Source organism: Colobus angolensis, unplaced genomic scaffold (assembly GCF_000951035.1).
Source record: "Colobus angolensis palliatus isolate OR3802 unplaced genomic scaffold, Cang.pa_1.0 Scaffold42, whole genome shotgun sequence".
NCBI lineage: Eukaryota > Metazoa > Chordata > Mammalia > Primates > Cercopithecidae > Colobus > Colobus angolensis.
The window spans coordinates 5096152-5116218 of record NW_012117599.1 but is presented as its reverse complement, the minus strand read 5'-3'; the positions used below and the strand labels follow the sequence as shown (position 1 = coordinate 5116218).

The following is a 20067-nucleotide window of genomic DNA, read 5'->3' as shown; positions in this document are numbered from 1 at the left end:
AAAAAAAAAAAAAGAGGAATCTTGTCATATACACAAAATAAATTATTATTCTTGAGTTCTCTGCTTTCAAATTTTCCACATAAAAGCCAAATGTCTTACATATTCCAAATTCCAGTTTTAGCTTTAAACCTAAAATATACCTCTAAGGATCTTGGAAATGTTCTGAGTCATGAGGAAAATTATTCTTAAAATTAGTTCTCCCTTCTTAATTCATTCTAACCTCCTTTCAAAAGCAAAATCCTCATCTTTCTAGCTTGTAAAACCACAAAAATTAAACTTACATTTTAAGTATTCTGGGGAAGGGGAATCCGTCACACGCATATGGGAAGAAAGGATTTTATAAACTTCTGAATGTTCTTGTTCTGGGAGGAAATTTAACAAATTCTGATCCATGACATCCGACTGAAAAAGAAAATAAAGGACAAAGGTACACCCTCAACGAAGATGAAAAACAAAAGCAAAAACAAAAACTGCACATTCACAACGCAGAACTGGTTTCCGAAATGGAAAGTTCAATATCTGATTTTCTGTGGACACTCTCAGTTTATCACTCCCTTGTTTTCAAGTTACCTAACAGGTTGTACGTGTTCCAATGCATATGTGCTGTTGTCTGTGGGCCCAGGAGGGAACTAAGAGTGAAGTCAGACAAATGTAGGAAGGACTGAGTCCTCCTCTCGCTTGAGAGGTGCTGTTTGCTGACACTCCTGTGCGTTGGCTCGGGTGACATGGCCCCTGTGCACAGCCGGTACGAGGCCAATCATTTATTTAAATGGCTCCAAAGAGCCCATGGGGTTCCTTTCCTGACCCTTAGGGCAGCAAAGGGCTGCCTGTCTACTTCTTAAACGTCTTTAAGTTATGGAACTACATGTGTTTTTCTTAGTACCTTGGCACTGTAGCTACAAAATAAAGATAAGGTAAAGATTGAGTGCTGTCCAACAGAACTATCTGTGATGATGGAAGTGGTCTGTCATCTGCGCTGCCTGTAACAGGAGCCACTAGCCACACGGTTACTGAGCACTTGAAACATGGCTAGCGAACAAGGGACTGAATTTCAAATTTATTTTATTTTATTTCTTGAGATGGAGTGTTGCCCTTGTTGCCCAGGTTGGAGTGCAATGGTGCGATCTCAGCTCACTGCAACCTCCACCTTCTGGGTTCAAGAGATTCTCCTGCCTCAGCCTCCCAAGCAGCTGAAATTACAGGCGTCTGCCACCATGCAAAGCTAATTTTTTGTATTTTTAGTAGAGATGGGTTTCACCGTGTTGGCCAGGCTGGTCTTGAACTCCTGACCTCAGGTGATCCGCCTGCCTCGGCCTCCCAAAGTGTTGGGATTACAGGTGTGAGCCATCAAGCCTGGCCCATTTAATTTGAATTGAAATTTAAACAGCCACATGTAGCTAGTGGCTACCATATTGGATATGCAGGTAGGAGCTCACAGCGGACAGAGGAGACAGGCACCTCTCTCTTCCTCAGTTTCCCTCAATAAACTCATCCACTCTCAGAGCTTCAAACACAATCTGTATACACTTTCAGATTTGAATATCCAGCCAACCCTCTCATGAGCCAGCCTCAACCTTCCAACTGCCACTCACATGCTCCCTGGGGACCACAGATGCACACATGTCCCGAACATCAGCATTCTTTCCCACCCATACCATCTCCAACCCTTGTGTTTGCATCTCCATCAACAGTATCATCGGTTGGTCACCTGCCTGTTCCAGACACTCTGGTGGCATCTTTGTCTCCTCTCCTTCTCGTCCTCACCCTCAAACCAAACAGTGTCCAAATGCTGACCATTTTTCTCCCTCAAATTCTCTGCTCCATTCACTTCTATTTCTCCAGCTTCCACCCTAGTCCAGACCCCTGTCTTCTCTTGCCTGGGAATGATTTGGCCAAACTGGTCTTCCCACATCCACTTTGTGCCTATCCAATTTGTTCTCCATCAGCAGTCAGAGCAGCTCATATCAGATCAAGTCACAACGGTCTCTTGGCTTCCGACTGCTCCAGGAACAAAGCCTCAACTGCTCAACACACTTTCACAGCTCTTCACAGCTTAGCCTCCGCCTGCTCCGGCTCCCAGCATTTCTCTAACCCTTCTGAGCCTTTTTCCTCCAGTTTGCCCTCTGTTCTCCCTCTGAGCCTCACCTGGGCTATTCCCTCAGGCAGGAAGATGCTGCTCCCTACCCTTGTGTTTAACGAACCCCTGTGCAACCTTCAGGTCCCTGCTTTGAAGTCACTTCCTCTGAGAAAGCCCCAGGTGACACCCTCCACCCCCACTGATGATTTAAGGGCCTCTGAGAGGACAATGACCACCTTGATGGGACATCAGGTGACTAGTATCACGGCAAGGCAGGTGAGAGCTCAGAGCCCAGGCTTGAAAGCAGGTTCTGCCCCTCCATGCCGCATTTTCCTCAGTTGCAAGATGAGGAAACCATGAGGGTTCCATGAGCTCACTTGCCTCCACTGCTGATAAAACAGCACATAACAGACATTCAATAAATGCCAAGTGTGATTAGGCACTGAATGGCCAGTTACAGAATGACTACAAGGGCACCTGCACCACAGTGACGTTTTCCTGTACAGCTATGTGCTGACTGGTGCACTCGGCCTCCCTCCCTCCAACCGGAGCTTCAGGAGAGCAGGGCCCAGTGCCTTGTTCACCACCACATCCCCAATGTCCAGGACGGTGCCTGGCCTTCGATAAGACTGCACTGACCAGCTGAAAGAATGGCGTGGCCAGCACTATGACAGGTATTAAAACAAGGGGCCCAGAGAACACTGCGGATGGTGCGCTGCCTCCAAAATGACAGGGTAGAGGAGACTCCTGGGGAACAATTCCCAGAAGGAGGAATCCTTGAGTGGGAACCGGGGGACAAGACAGGGTCTGCCAGACCGTCAGGGTGGGAAGGTGCTCCAGTCAGGGGGTTCAGCGTGCGCAGAGGCATGAGGTGGGCGCCCTGACAGTACTGCAGGAAGGTGGGGAACAACAGGGAAGGCAAGAAGCCATGAGAGAGGAGGTTGCACAGGGAAGCAGGGCCCAGATGAGAGAGGCCTCAGAGGAGTCAGGGCTCGACCCTGTGCCAGGAGGAGCCACGAAGCACCTGAAGGAAGAGGGTGGCCAAACTGCTCATGTATTTTAAAGAGATCCTGTGTGTGGTTTGGAGGGAGAGAGCACTGGAAGTCAGGCTGGAGATGGCCAGGGTCTCAATAGAGACAGGGGAAGGAGTGGAGAGGAGCAAACAGAGTCCCAGGCAACTCACCAATATTGTAGTCTAACCAATACTCGCTGAGAGCCACCACGTGCCAGCCGCTGTTGGGCATGGGGAAGACACGCTGGGAAGCAGGTAGAACCCCTCTCTGCCTGCAGTCAGTGTTCCGGTGGGTGTGAGGACAGTGGACACAGCTTGGTGGCTGATCGGAGGATGGGAGGAGGGAAAGGAAGGACCCAGCGCGGCTTCCAGGCTCTGGCTCGGACCTACCGGCCTTTATCTTTACGGACTAAACTCGACCAGGATCCTCTGTCATCTATGCTACCATTTCTCATTCTGGCTTTCTCCAAGTTTCTTCGGATGTTCTGGTTTTATTTTAAGCCCATTCTCTCTAGTTTTTTTAGAAGATGACTCATGTTCACAGATGACAGTAGTCTTTCTTCTTAAAGATATTTCAAATACTTGAAAATGAAAACTAAGTGACTCCACGGCCTCTTCTTGGAGGGCTCCATCTGAAGCCACTTCCCCTGATACTGGGTGTGGCAGAGAGTAAGGCTTGGTGGCTGCCTGGCCGGGTCACTTGTGTGAGAGAACTTACTGATATAGGTCCAAGGGCCAGTATCAGGCCACAGGTCCTGCTCAGAATAATGATGAATGCTGGATGCAAGTAGGGGCAGGTATGATATGTGGGAGGGTTGTGAGGATGATGAATTAACACACAGAAAAGGCTTCAGACTGTGCTTGGCTCTTGTATGTATTTGCTAGTACGTTGCTATTACGCTATTTCCACAGGCTGAAAACCAACACAAACAATGATCATTTGAAATTTTAACCCTAGTGCTTACAGAAGAGAAGATGACATCTACAGTTGAATGATCCCCTGAATGAGCTGAGTTCAGTTTATTAAAATAATAGCAGTTACAGCGACAAGGGAGGGAATGTGCCATCCACAGCGGAGTCCCACGATCGGGAAGGTCACCTGCCCGTGGAGGTGGGCAGTCCCCTCTCCCAACTGCCCGATGGGCCTTGACCCAGCAGCACCAGTGCAGTGACACCCAGCTGTGTTAAATGAGCCTGTACTAAACGCACACTGAGGCTGAGCTGGAGTGGGCTGGATGGACACTTCCTTCCCGAGTGTCCCTGAGGCGCTCTGGCGGTTTTGGCTTGAGATCTGTGCTGGCTGCAGCGAGAAGAGGGAACGGTGAGCAGCCCTGGAGAAACTTCACCTTGAGAAAAGAAGGGCTTAAGGGAAGTCACGTGGGGCCTTGGGCTCCCTAAAGGACCAGGAAGTTGGAGGCATATTTGATCCACTTAGATTCAGTTTAGATTCAAAGTCAAACTCAGGGCCATACAGCTAAGCTTTCAGAAGGCATTGTAGAGAATGGCTTTGACTTTGTAACAGTAAGAATTAATTGCGATATAAAAGGTATGAATTATACAGAAAGAATCTCTGTTCATCAAAATGCCCTAAAAAAGGGGGAAAGGTAAGCCACAAAGTGAGACAGGATATTTGCAACACATACGTCTGTGGTATGGCCCAAAATTAAAGTTCTAAATTATATGCTGCCTTGGCATCTGGTAAAATTGGAAGCGCCTCAAATGGCCTAACTGCAGGCTCCCTCCCCACACAGATGAGGCCCCCCAGCCAAACCCCCTTCTTATCACGGGGGCAGGTACAGTTTCTGCTCATCCCTGAGTAGCAGGTTGTGAAATTATTCACACAAGTCAATCACATCCTCTTGTGGGGACCGGGGGTCACCTCACCCTCTTGTTACTGCAGAGCCTGCCTCCCATAGCCTCTGCTGGTGTACTCTCTTCCCACGGGCACCCCTCTGTGGCCCTGTGCGATCCTCCTCTGGGCTGTGAGTATCTGTGACTAATTAACTGCTGTTGGCCTCATCCAGTGTCAGCTGTGGAGTGTTCAGACATCCCCATTACCCTAGAGTGGGGTGAACGAGAGGCAGTTAAAACAATACCTGCCCACAGCTTGTGCCCGGATTGCAGAAAGCAAGCCTCCTCATGACTGCAAGAAAAACCCAATCAAAGAGGAGGATGTCCAAACACCTGAGCAGGTAATTCAGAAAAGATGGAATCTAAATGGTTGACAAACATACAGACACTCAATCTCATTGGTAACTGAGAGAAAAGCAAAGTAAAACTCCATGAGACACCTTCATGTACTAGACTGACAAAAACAAGAAGTCTGACAGTGCCAAGTTCTGATGCCACAGCACGGCGACGTCTCCACCTTGCTGGTGCGGGGCAAACTGGTGCCACCGCTATGGAATCATGCTGGCGTTATTTAGTAAAGGTGGAGGCAGAGCTTCCCTCAACCCAGCCATTCTCCACCTAGTCAGTCCTCCAGGGATGCCTGCAAACGTTCATCAAGAAACACTACAGGATGTTCACGGAAGCACCTTCCAAGAATTCCTAACTGGGATGAATGCAGGAATTGCAGCACATTCCTATGACGGAACACTACCCAGCAATATAAGGAGAGCCCACGGCAGCTACATCTGCCAGTGTGAGGCAGGTGCACCGCACGCACGATGCTGAGCAAAAGGAGAAGTCACAGGAGTCCATTTTCAATGATTCCATTTACATACAGTGGAACAAAAGGCGACACCAACTTAAGAGTTTAGCAGTGAAGTCAAAGTTGGTGAAACTACAAAGGAAAGCAAGCAAACAACGATCTTAAAAGTCAGGAAAACGGTTGCCTCCAAGTGGAAGGTGGGGGGTGTGATGAAAAAGGGGCAGACAGGAGCTTCTGTGGCCCCAGCCACGTTCTATGTCTTCACCTCAGTGACAGCTGCATGTATATTCACTCAATCAATTTAATACTGAACGTATGTTTTATACACACATCTGTATGGTATATAAAAATCAAAAGGCATTAAAAAAAACTAACTAGAGGCCTGGAGTCTTTTAATCCATGATCCACTCTAAGCTGCAACCACACCTGTCAGGGCTCTGCTCCGACCCAGAGACACCTCTGACAAAATGACGTGGATGAGGTGGGACCTTCCAGCCGGTGAGGGCAGGGTGGGGGCGGGAAGGGCAGAGGGATGCTTCCTGAAAAGCATGTCTCATGGTCTTGGCCTTGCTGCTGTGTTTTGTGGTAACACAGGCCAGGGGCTTTGGCTTTCCTTTCTGGGACCTCCTCCTGCTGTGCCCCTTCCACAGGAACTTGGCTCCAAACCCCATTCTGGTCTTGTACTTTCTTCTTGCTGGGGCTTGTACCTGGTGAGCCAGCATGATATGGAGGTATTTTCTGGCCTGCAGATTTCTCCAGTTTTAGGAACACTTGTGCCTTATTTTCCTTGGGGAAGGTAGGGTTATCCATACACACAGTTCTCACATCCAAGGCACTCCCCACCTGTAGCAAGCTGCTTGCAGTTGCTCATAACCCCAGTTATGAACTCAGTCCCTCGTTCAATGAACACTTAGGCACATGGCAAATGTTCAGGGCTGGGGATATGATGTCTGCCTCAAGAGCTTAGCACGGTCCAGCTCATCAGACAACACCGCATCTATGAACAAATCAGAAAGTAACCCAGGAAGCTAACTTTCAAAAAGTCAAAAAAAAAAAAAGCCCAAACAGGAAACACAGATTATGCCTACTTTTGGTCTCTCATTTGGTTCTGCCTCAGCCATACCCTTTCCCCATTCTGTCCAAGGCACGTGACTCATGCCCCTTGCATCTCTCCTGCAAGGTTTTCATTCCAGAAGCTCCCGTGAGCCCTTGGCCTCCATCGTATGCACGTCTGTCTTGCTTATGTTCCTTGCCTGTGTCAATTCTAGACACTAAAATGTGCTGGTGTTGCCACTACTGAAAAATTCTCATTATTATTGTTATTTTGTTTTTGAGACAGGTCTCACTCTGTCACCCTGGCTGAGGTGCAGTGGCGTGATCTCGGCTCACTGCAACCCCCTCCTCCCAGGCTCAAGCGGTTTTCCCACGTCAGCCTCTCAAGTAGCTGGGACTACAGGCACACGCCACCACACCTGAGCAATTTTTGGATTTTTCGTAGAGCCAGGGTGTTGCTGTGTTACCTAGGCTGGTCTTGGACTCCTGACCTCAAGTGATCCACCCACCTCAGTCTCCCAAAGTGCCGAGATTACAGACGTGAGCCACTATGCCTGCCAGTTCTCATCTTAAAATCACTTTGCTTTGAGCTATTTTATTCTCTTTTTTTTCTCTGTCAATTTGGTAAAGAAAGTTCTCGGCTATGTCATCAGAAACTGCTGTACAAAAATCTATCACACGAGCTTCTGTTACTTCTGAGATGCTGGCAGTGTGAAGGAAACAGAGAGAGACTTGAAGCCCCACAGCCTGAGAAGTGGGAAGGAATTCTGGCTGCTCTCGTCCCCCTTACAATGGCTCTCCAATCCCCAGTCACACAAGGGGCATGGGATGGGACCCTGGCAGGCCAGCCTGTGCTTGGTGTGACACCAAGAGGGGTATTGCTGCTGGGGCCCCCAGCCTCCTGCCCTCTGCTACCCTGTGTCCCGATCTCCACGAAGAAGAGCCGCTTCTTCCTCGAGGACTGACCACCACCTCTCAGCTCCTCATTCTCCCTTTCGGAGCCCCACACCCTGAAAACATCCAGCTTTACTGTGTCCTGGATAGGATTCTGAGGCGTGGTTAAGGACCAAGCTCTGGAGCCAAAGTGCCTGAGTTCAAATCCCAGCTCTTCACTGGCTGGCTGTGGAACCTTGGGTACGTTGTTTAATCTCTCTGTGCCTCAGTTTCATCATCTGTGAACTGGGTAACTACATACTTCATAGGATCCATAAGGATAAGGAGAGCAAACATAATACAGCCTCGCTTGGGGCCGGGCACGGTTCTATGCGCCTACACATACCAACGCATGTGAGTGACTCTTAATGGGTGCCTGCTACACTGTAAGTGCTCAGTGTTAGTCACCCAAGGTTTAATGGGTGAAATCGATCAACAAAATTGCAAACTCCAAAGGAAAGACAACCTCACAAGTTTTGAAATGTTGCATCATGTGTGGAAAGGACCTGGGCTCACAAGGAGTGATATTTAATCATTAAGTGTGCATCTAAGTAAACCAAACCAAAATCAGAATTCCTAAATTATGACCCAAATCCTGGGCACCAGAAAGACACCAGAGCAGAGTGGTGACCAAGCTGGGTTCTGCAGTCAGCTGCCCCCATGGTAAGCCCCGCTCTGCCCCTCACTGCCTGGGCCACTGGGGCTTCCTCGCCATAGTGGAAGTCACGGAGGTCTGACTCCCAGGTCCGCTCCTTGGCCCAACCAGCTGTATGCTGACTGCACCAGGGAAGTGTCCATCCTCAGCAGCCTTTGCCTACCCACTTGCAAAGGAGGATCTTGGTGAAAACTGGACAATGAAAGCTAAAAGTAAATTGCAGTTAAATGTGGGGACTGCCCAGCCCAGGCTCACCTGCACCAGGGAGTTGAGGGCTGACTCCCTGTGTCTGGGCATGGGTATAGACACAGACTCTTAGTTTGCATTTGAGTGGGTCCAGCATTGATAAATTAGAGTCAGGTCATTTCTGGCCCTTGTAGAGTTAGAAAAATAACTTATGAAAGTGGTCCTAAATTGCTCCGTAATTTCAGGTCGGAAGAATTTGCCTCTTACTTTCTAAGTCCTGTCCACCACGTACAGCAACTGGGTCATCAGATAATTACAAGAGCGTAAAGCAGAACAGTGCAAATCCTGTTTACCCAAATAGCTCTGGCTCCTGTCTCTCATTCCCAGGTCAATAAGCAGGCCACGTGTGGTTGCTTTCAGTCAGTGCCTACCACTGCCGAACCCTTGCCGTTCAATACAAAACACAAGCGCCCTCCAAAGAAGTACTCCAGCTCTTCTGTCCTTAGACACGCTCAGATCAGCCCAGCTTCTCTGGGGTGATGATGGGGGTTACTTCTGTATTAATGGTGGCAGCCCTATCACTGGCCTCCTGGCCAGAGATGAACATCAAGGTGCAGCTGCACCCCCAGCTTCCTCCTTCAGGCTGAGTGAGGATGAGGCTCTTCTGATGGCTATCAAGAAGAGAGAGCCCCCCTGCTCCCCGCCACCAGCCTGACGCACCCTTGTTTTAGGAAATGGGCTGGAACACAAAGGGGAGACAGATTAGGTTAGATGAGGGCCTAATGGGAAGGCATCTGCTTAGCAACATAAAAAGTGCTTTTGTGGGCCACCGCTCAGTGAATGCAAAGAAAAATGTACGCAGCGCTTCGATCTGCACACAGCATCATTTGCAGAAACGGTGGGACGAGGGAGTGGCTTCCATGGAAAGGTATGGCCCAGGATGATGCGGGCCCTGGACCACCAGCAGGGCAGGGCTCATCACCCTAAGGCAGATGGAAGCTGCCCATGGAACAAGGCCACACTGCTCTCTGGGCAGGCGCAGCTAAGGAGAGGGAACCATGGTCCTCCAGTATCATCCTGGCCCAAGCTTTCCCCTTTTCGTCACATAAACGGACCGCCCATCCACGGATGAGCAGGTGCAGGGGGCGCTGGGGAAGGTTTGGGCTGGGCTCATTGGGAGGAGAGAGGACAGAAGAGAGAGGACGTTTTGTTCTTGTCCATCACACTTGCTGCTCCTGGTACAGCTGTCATTCTCACTCAGGCTCTGTAGGAACAGGCAATGGTGTGGCAGGAGATGGAAGCCTGGTCAGATGCCCATGAAGGAGCCTCAAAGGTGGCTCCTCCACCAGCCAGGTACAGACCCGCGAGTCACTGAGTCAGGGCTTACCAGAGAGCCAGCAAGGCTTATGCAGAGAGGAGGGAGGGAGGGAGGGAGGAAGGGAGGACAAAGGCAGAGGGAGGAGGGAAGAAGAAGGGAAGGAAAGGAGGGAAAGAGTGGGGAGGGACATCTGTCAGGGCCTGTGACCATACCACAGCCCCTTGTGCCATCCTGGAGCGTCCATCGTGCACTCCTGGAACGCAAAGCTGACCCTCTCCAGGTCCACCCAGACACTCCTCACTCCCCAAGGCCTTCCAAGACATCAGTCTTCCCAGAGCAGTTCAACCACCAGGAACCAGCCGTGCTGCCGAACCCTTACCACCACCAAGCGCTGCTACCCACCTGCAACCTCAGACATGTGCCAAGTAAGCCCCAAACCATGTTTCAACCCAAGTCATCTTTGTCCTCTCCCTTATGTCAGGTGACCCTGGATGTCTGTCAGCCTCCATGATGGCTCTGAGCTCCACTAACAGTGCTGTGACTCTCTCATCAGTCCCCATTTCTGACCCCGGAAAAGAATCTGGAGCCACAACTCCCACTCCAGGCCTTGCCTGTTCCAGGATGGCACATGCCTGCATCTGCCCTTTTCCCGGAAGGCTCCTGGGACCTTGACCTCGGCCTGGTCCTGTCCCCAAAACTCAGTAGTCCTTTACTGTCCACCCCCTTCTCACCTGCAGCTCCCTGACACCTGCACCACCTCCCATCCGAGATCTAATGATTCTCAACAGAAACATGATAACGTGAACCGGTAAAGGCCATTGGAGCAGAAACTCACCGGTAAATGCCCAAGGAGAGGCGTGATACTGTCAGAGACATAGATGATGCTGCCGTCTGTTGTCACCGCGATGATGAAGCCATCTAATGCCTGTGGAAAATGCAACATTTGAAAGCTCCTTAGCAATGCTTTTAGGGAGGAGCATGTCACCGAAGCAGAGGACACTATTTCAGGACACTGGCTTTGTTTGATAATCCTCAGAATATCTCCACGAATAACCTCACGGCACTTCTTGGCCTTCCACGGAGGACAGCTTCTTACAGACAATGTGTCTGGCCCAGGAAAAGCATTTGCAAAAGCACTACAGGATCAGTGAAAAATGTGACCTAGTGGCATAATAAAATAACATTTAGCCACGGAAATTCCCTAAGTAGGTTTAATGATAAGCACATTATTAGCCTGATTCAGAAACGCCACCATTGCCGTCAGAAAACATCAGCCACAGCTGATGGTTCCCATCTGCCTACCCCCTGCCATCACTGAGTTCAATGGTCAGCATCTGCCCTGATAAAGACATCAGACCTAAGAGATGCACGAGAAAGTGTCACTGCCACAGGAGAAATGCCCACTGAAGGAACCGCTTGTAGAGAACACTCACACCATTCTACAGGGCTGGGTGGGTGTGGGGGTTGCGTAACTCAACTGGATCCATAAGCATTTCAGAATGTCTGAAAAATTCATGCATTTGAAAGTCTCTACTGAGTGCCTGCTCTATGCTGGGTACACTATCCTGGGTGCTTGTGATATAACAGGTTGAAGGGGGGCAATGCTTTCTCATAAAGCAGACACTTTTGCCCATGTTTTTTTTTTTTTTGAGATGGAGTCTCACTGTCGCCCAGGCTGGAGTGCAGTGGGGCGATCTTGGCTCACTGCAACCTCCGCTTCCCAGGTTCAAGCGCTTCTCCTGCCTCAGCCTCCCAAGTAGCTGGTATTACAGGCACACGCCACCATGCCCAGCTAATTTTTGTATTTTTAGTAGAGAGAGGGTTTCACCATGTTGGCCAGGCTGGTCTTGAACTCCTGTCCTCAAGAGATCCGCCTGCCTCAGCCTCCCAAAGTGCTGGGATGACAGGTGTGAGCCACTGCACCCGGCCACTTTTGCTGGTTTTAGATTATTTATTGGGATTTATTTTGGTGTGGGTGCTTGTAATGCTTTCATAAGATATATCTGAAAGTTGATTTCTAAAACAAAGACGACATAATTCAGCAGAGAAAAGGATCATAATGGCACCTGGCTGTCTAGGTGAAGGGGAGGAGTTCCAGTGAAGGGGAGGAGACTAGAAATGAAGCCTACCTCTCCAGAAAGCAAGTCTTTAAGGGAATACTAGGCCCAGGGAGACCTTCACTGGAAACCTGTCACTGTCGATTCACTGACTTTTTCTTTGAAAGACCACCCTTCCCGAATCTGGAAATTTTTCCACTTAGGAAAAAAAGTGAAATATGTGCTTAGAAAGCTCTGGAAGCATGTTGCATGCACTCAACTAGATGGTCACATGATGTCTGAGAATCTGTGTGGACGAAAGGGCATTCATTCTTTCACGTGAGGAGGGTGTGGTTAAGTGCATGGCAGCAGGAACCCGGAAGAGGCCAGGAGTAGTGTGTGAAGGGTACCTTTGTAGCATATGCCGAAGTGGGAAAGAGTTCTTTTCACCAGTAAAGTTAACACTAGACTCATTATTTTACACTGACAGCTGGCAGGATTTAGACTGAAGAACAGATTCAAGTACGTTTCTTAAATGGACCTCATCCTCTTGGATGACATCAGTGGTTCTCAACTGGGGGTAATTTTGGTAATGTCTGGAGGCATTTTTGGTTGTCACCACTGGAGTGGGCGGTGTTGGCATCTAGTGCTGCCAAACATCCTGTAATACGCAGGACAGCCCCCACGACGAAGAACTACCAGGTCCAAAATCACCATAGGGCAAGATTGAGAAATGCTGGGTTAGATTTGTGAGTTATGGTAAATGAAGAAGTACATCCCAGTAACTTTTCCTTCCCAAGTATTTTTCTAAAAATGTTTTAAAGTCATCTTGGCAGCCCTCTAGGAGGTGAATTTTTTTAAGGGCTAAGGGTACTGTTGATGACATCAGTGAGACTTTTCTGGAAAAAGCAGATTGGAAAGCTGGGTAAAGCCAGGGCAGCGCAAATGGTCTTGCACAGTGAGCCCATGTCCCTCCTGAATGTCTAAAGCAAGCGAGTGTTAAAAAGCTGAAGGTATTTATAGACGGAGGATAACTTTCATCAGCTCACTGGCATTTCCATCAACTCTATGAGAGCTGCACTGAGTCACTGCTTTGAGAAAGCTTGCTATGGTTCTGGAAGTCCCATCAGTAGCATCTGAAAGGGATTCAACAGCAAGAGACTGCAAAGTGCTGTGCCCCTCTCCATGGAAGGGTGATTTTGACTGCGGTGTTTCCAAAGGAGCCATAATGGCTCAGAATTTTATACCCGCCACACACTAGAGGGAAAGGAAACCTTCCCTTTCTGCTAATTCCTGAATCAGTTGGAACACTTCTTGTGTTCTCTGGGACAACCTCTGGGCTAAGAGAAGAGATTGCTTTTCTGATTAAAATTCAGAAATTTCCACAAGCTCCCTATTCCCCGGGCCACAGGCACTTTGTCTCCTCTTCAGTGAAATTGTTCCAATGCTGGTAGCCACAGTCTTTGCCAGCTGATACTTTACCAGCTCAGCTGGTCTGCAGCCAGGTCAATTTTGTTTTTTCAAACTTCACAGCTATGTGAGTCCCCCTGGAGTCTGGTTCTGTGCCTCTATGAGAGAAGATGGAAGAAGACGGGAGTCACATCTGGAGGGCATTAGCAGTTCCCTAAAGACATGATGGGTTCTCTCCTAGGCTCTGTCCTCATTTTAAAAAGGGAACATCCTGGCCACTAAGACATGGCACCTGGATTCTTCACAGTCTCTGAAATGGCTCTGAAAAAAAGAGGGAGGTGCAGCTGGAGAGAGACCCATGCTATGGGAAGGTTGCACTGGACAATGATGACATCATCTTGAAGGCTCTCCATCTCCCCCAACCACAGCTGGGGCTCAGGCCATCAGGAAGGAGATGCTAGAAGGCTCCAGTCACTCAGCACTAGGTCTGTGTCTACTGAAGAGCAACAGGTTGGAAGAGAAGCCTGACACAGTCAGGGTCAGCAGTACCAGTTGGTGGACTTCCCAGACCACTCACAGCTGCCATTCACCCAGAAGGCCTGCTGGTTGTGCAGCTTAATTTCAGATCCAATTCCTTCATCTAGCATGATTTCCTTTCCATCGGCTTCTAGGAGTCTACACCGGGAGCAAGGGAAAGTGCATAAAGACTATACAAATATCAATCTTCCTTGTCTAGAAATTCCAGTCTCCTGAATCTCAGTCCTGTCTTCTAGCCCCGAAATTTATTCATTTTTAACTTTACAAAAGCCCTATTTCCTCAAATACTTTTGATAGTTTGAAACTCACTGGGAAAAAAAAAAAAGGTTGTGCTATAGGCTCTTAAAAAAAGGCTGCTGCTATAGGGTTATGTGTTTTAACTACTTTTCCATAAGAATTAAAAGATAAATCGATTTATGTAAATTAGCATAATGATACATTAATTCAACATTTCACAAGCTGCTTTAAATTTAACATACTTAAAAATGCATTGCTTCTGCAGAAAGTTCTGTATTTTCTTTAAATATAGTTCACATGTAGATTTAAGTATCTTTCATCTTATGCAAATGTTCATTAATGCGTTTACATTTCATAATATTTGGACATCTTCATTCTGGCATTTTCTTACTCCAGTACTTTCTGTTTTCTGCAAGTTAATCTATGTAAATTGAAGTTTACATCAGTCTTATATAGGCACATAAGATATGAGAGAGAAAGATTTATCCCCAGAAGCCACTCTCCAAACACCCTGCCAGGAACCACTGGTCACAGCCAGTGTCTAACTTCCCTTTGCTGAGCTCATCTGTCCCAGTTCACCTCTTCTTGGTGGCAGGCCTGGATACGCCATGCCTGGAGCTTTTTCTGCCCCACTGCCATATCCATACACTCCGAAACGTATCCCCAGGTGAGAAGCCACAGCATCTTGGCAGTTGTTTCTGTAGAGGCTTATGCTCATCTGTACTGAGGAGTTTCACCCATAATCAAAGATATGATGTTGAGATCAGCCAGGTTTTCACAAATATAGCCCTATAGATGAGTATGGGGCCTCTGACCCAGAGGGAGGAACATGAGCATCTCACTCAGCACAGAAAGGGCGTGAGCCAGACGGGGAGGCACGGGGTCCCTGTGGCTAACATCTGTACGCCATGTGGATGAATACGAGTTCAAGTTCAAAGCATATCTTTAAAAGACAACTTTTAATTTCAAAACGTGTTTCTACTAAGAGAAAATGTATAATCATAGCAGTCTAAAGAGAAGACTCTCTGAGTCAAATGACAGTGCCAGCTGATTCATCTTCCTGCTGTCCTTCTCCTCTCTCTACCTACCTCGAACCCACCCTTCCTGGCTCCCCAGCAAGGTGTCCTCTGGCTGTGATACCATCAAGGGGCTCATCCTGTGGTGACTGCGTTGAAAGCATGTGACCACATTCAATTTTGGGATTCTTGTTGACATGGCCCACAGGCAACAGCAGGCAGAGAGCCTCGGGGAGGGTATCTGTTTCAAAGCCAAGCCTTCCCTGGATCAAGAAGGGTAGTTTCCTTTGGGCGCAGGGGCTTATCTGCAACAAGTAGCTACATTTTCACTGGCAACTGTTTAAGCGATTTTGAAAGTGCATTTTACCTCCAACATCAGCTGGGTGAACTCTTCATTACTGAGGAATGAAGGCTTCCAGTCTTGCTGAATGTCACAGATTTCCGTTTGCGCTGAGACTTCTAAAAAAGAGACACAAATAAGCCTTTATAGTCAATGGCACCTAGAAATTGGAATTAACAGATGAAGCACATGTTACTTCTGTGGAATTTTGTGTAAACTTCTGTGTAGTTTAATTTAAGAAGCCAGCATAAGGAAATATGTTACCCTGATTTCCAAGGACTGGGAGCTTTGAATGTTCTCACCTCCCTTAATGAGGCTTTAGGGAGGATCATCCCCCACCTTCCCTATGGCTGGGGTGCCTGCGCTTGCAGGTGGTACCACGGCCCTGAATGTCTACATGACGAACTCCATCGCCAGCAGTTGGAATTAGGTAGTTGCCACCTACGAAGGCAACAGGAACAAACACTGGGATGGTGTGACACCTTCCTAAGTGGCTTCTTCATGGTCCAGGTGAAGCAAAACACTTCACAGACCTGGGATTTTAAAAATTCCAGATACATCTTAGGCATGTGGAAAATAACCCACTGTGTTATACAGAATGTACCATATTTTTCTGCATTTCCATTACTGAAATACAGCGTGCTATACCCATACACAGAATGTACTCTTCTCAAAACTTTTTGGGGTTAATCTACAGTTTATCCATTTCATGCAACTGCCTTGTACTGAAGACATTATGCGCATTTATAAATTCAAATAGTCATCGGCCTATAAGGGGTTCCTTAAATATTTTAGCTCTTCTGCACTTTTAAAGAATGTTTTGTTCTATTATTAAATTATTTCTGATAAGATAATTACAGGTAGCTCAAATGCAATATCAATTATGTTTGTTTTTCCTTCTGTTTATCCTCCATCTTAAACCAACATTTTGCTCCATTTCATGTAGTAATAGGTTTCTTCAGAGACTATTTCCTCGGTGCTAAAGAACATAAGACTCATATCTCAGAGAATAAAACTAACCTGTTTAACAACTTCCTGGAAAATGCAAATGGTCCAGGCAGATAATCCATCAACTTTAAGCCAGGAGAAAGATTTCAAGGCTCTTTCCTTTGTGGCTGTGTTTTTGATAATCTCTCTTACATGGAGCATGAGGAATGCATTCTGCCATTTGAATGAATGAATCTGAATGAATGCAGCAGCTACTCATGAACAAAGGATGTAAAGAACTGAGTTCTGGCCGGGCGCAGTGGCTCACGCCTGTAATCCCAGCACTTTGGGAGGCCGAGACAGGCGAATCACGAGGTCAGGAGATCGAGACCATCCTGGCTAACATGGTGAAACCCCGTCTCTACTAAAAACACACAAAAAATTAGCCACGCGTGGTGGCGGACGCCTGTAGTCCCAGCTCCTCGGGAGGCTGAGGCAGGAGACTGGCGGGAACCTGGGAGGCAGAGCTTGCAGTGAGCCGAAATCATGCCACTGTACTCCAGCCTGGGCGACAGGGCCAGACTCCGTCTCAAAAAAAAAAAAAAAAAAAGAGCTGAGTTGTGCATGTGACCCTGTAAACCCCAACTTGTTCCGAAATCCAATGTTCCCAGCAGTGCTCGGCTCCACCAGGAAGGTTCCTTCCTTCAAGATGTCAGAAAGAACAAGTTGCTGCTACTGTTATACAACGTTGGATTTTTGTCTTTGTGATTTTAAAGGGGCACAAGAGAGCCGCAGTGAGCCTTTGGTCATTGAACCCTGGAAGAAACCCAGGAGAGGAAGCTGTGCTGGTGGTCAGGCAGCCAACGACACTGAGAGGGCCCCTGGAGGAAGGGCCGCACCGTGGGGACACACCCAGTGGCAGGTGTCATATGCACATGGTGGAATGCAGCATGGGAAGCAGAGGCAGGTGCTACATGCACATCTTGGCCAGAATCCGTTCTGTGGTGCTGGCCGAGGCGAGGAAGAGAGGGTGCAACTCCCACCTCTTCAAACAAATGGTTGCCACTGTTTGGCCACTTAGAAAAGAGAGGGACTGAAGATGTGCTACAATATTAACCTCACAAATGCCTTTCCTCTTCTCCCCAATATGCACACTCATCTGTAAGACTCTTTTGACCACTAGGATCAAACTGTAGATTAACTGTCTAGCAGAGGAGTCTTTATGGCAGCCCAAATTTAATTTAGATCGAGATCCATTCAACATAATGGTGAAGGAAAATGAAAGACCCACTTCTTTAACCTAAGTAATTTTTAGATCATTCTGTATGACTGGGTATTTTGTCAACGCTAGCATAATAACACTGAAAGCAGCCATCTCATTCACTTTGTATTTCAACAATTGAATTAGACTCCTTGGAAGTGAAGGTTCAGTTCATAGCATATTAAAAAAAATATGTTAGATACGATGTCTCAAATCGAGGAAAAAATGTTACACTGGGAAATAAAATTCAGTGTAATGGTCAAAGTGGTTTCCACATTTCCAGGGCACCAAAACCACCTGAGAGCCACTTTTGTAGGAAAACATTGTGATTAAGAGCCAACTCCCAGAATTCTACTCCAGTATCACCTTTAGCCATTTCCTAGAGTGCTCAACTCCCGACTGCTCCTGGTATATCTGAATAATAAGCAGTGTATGTTTGAGATGTATGTGGTCAAATAAAATCCTGGAAAATGGGGCAGAAATTCCACAGCTGTCCTGGGTAAATATTACCCTGTTCAACAGGGAAATTTCTCCTTGCTCTACAGCTCTCCCCACCTCATCTTCCATCCATGCAGACAGACACATTAAAGAGGTGTGAATGAGGAATGGGATTTCATATTAGGAGAAAATTTCATTAGGTCAGGAAGAGGATGATGTGTAGGCCAGCCTGACCCTGTAGAACATTTAGATGGACGTAGATAAGGATGTCCAATATGTCCTGCTATTTACAGACTTTCGGGATGTCTCTCTTACAATAGCTACTGTTACAACATTTTGCTACAAAGCATCATGATCACATTCTCATTTTGATTTGTATTACTTGTACAGTCCAGGATTAAAATTTATTTCCCAAGCTGAGAAAACAACAATGTTGAAAGATTATTGGGGAAAGAGCTAAATAATTATAGCAACTACTTGGACCTAATCATCTGTCCTTACTTATCATGTGGTCTGTCTTTAGCATGAAGGCAGGAAGCATGTTGAAATTCATAGTTCTTAACCCTCACTACACGCCGGAATCACCTGGGGAGCTTTACAAATGCTGATGCCTGGGCCTTACCTGACCACCTGCTGGTGAAAGGCTCTCCACCCTCTACAACAAACAGCCCTGATATGCAGTGTTTGCCCCTTTCTGTGGTGTAAATATGCCTCCCATGGCTGATTTCAAGCTACTAACTTTGGCAAAACTCCTGAAAATTGAACAATCTTCTCTTGCATGCTGGTATCCCAGTGTGGTCCCACCCCTAGAGATCGTGACATACTGGTCTATGGGGGGTTACCTGGTAATATGTATTTTTCAAAAGCTCTTCAGGTGATTCAAATATGCACACAAGGTTGAGAACCAGTAGTCTAAATGGACACACTCAGGAACAGCTGTAGTGCAGCTGTGGTATAAAGAGCCACAAGAAGCCCTGTAGATCGCCTCTTGTGGATGAGCCATAGAGTGTAGTGCTAAAAAGCTGGGCTCTGGAGACAGGCTGCTGGCTTTAGATTCCACGTTTTCCTGGCTGTCTGAGTTGGATGAGTGACTTGACCTTGTGTGCCTCATCTGTGCGATGGAACTAACTCGAAGTGTTGCCACGGGCCGGGTGCGGTGGCTCACGCCTGTGATCCCAGCACTTCGGGAGGCCGAGGCGGGCAGATCACTTGAGGCTAGGAATTCGAGACCAGTCTGGCCAAAGTGGCAAAACCCCATCTCCACTAAAAATACAAAAAATTAGCCAGATGTGGTGGCACGTGTCTGTAATCCCAGCTACCTGGGAAGCTAAGGCAGGAGAATTGCTTGAACCTGGGAGGCGGAGGTTGCGGTGAGCCAAAATTGCACCACTGCACTCCAGCCTGGGTGACAGACCAAGACTCTGTCTCCAAAAAAAAAAAGCGCTGCCATGAAGAGGAGCTCTATGTAGAGGAGTTCCTGTATGTAGAGCTCTTAGAATACTGCGCAGCTCACAGCAAGCCCTGCCTAGATGCTTACGGTCAGTATTCTCTATTCTGTTGCAGATGTCTGCAGAGTTCACGTCCATTTGGACTGCAAGTGAAGTGATTGCTCTGCTTTTTTGCTTTAATCCAAGTTTTGCTCTAACAACTCTACTTCCTCAAAAAAATGTACCATGAATTTTCTGCTTTCTTTTGAACACGAAATCAGAGACGGGTGAGATCCTGGCATGATCCTGGTTGTGTTTAAGCGGGTTGTGAGGACTAGACCTTCGTCTTATGAAAAAGGCGAGCTGAAGCAGGCTCTCCCGGTGTTTGGAGGCCACATTTCTGCCGACTGATCCTTTCCAGGACTCAGATTTGACAACTCTGTAATTCCACAGTGGACAGAGCCCGGCATAAATGTCAGGCTGGTGAACTTGATCCCAGCTGTCCTATTTAACAGCTCTCCTGCTTCTCAGTGGCACTGACCTAGTTTGAG

The 20067-nt window shown here is 47.6% G+C and overlaps 1 protein-coding gene across 1 annotated transcript in view; it reads right to left on the bottom strand.

Moving 5' to 3' along the window:
• The window catches only part of NPAS2 (neuronal PAS domain protein 2), a 178845-nt gene that overhangs the window by 49185 nt on the left and 109593 nt on the right, over positions 1–20067 (bottom strand). The window contains exons 4-6 of the mRNA XM_011956581.1: positions 15491–15582; positions 10723–10812; positions 282–402 (exon numbers count right to left, since the gene is read on the bottom strand). Coding sequence (XP_011811971.1) covers positions 282–402; positions 10723–10812; positions 15491–15582 — 303 coding nt within the window. The remainder of the gene's footprint in view (positions 1–281; positions 403–10722; positions 10813–15490; positions 15583–20067) is intronic.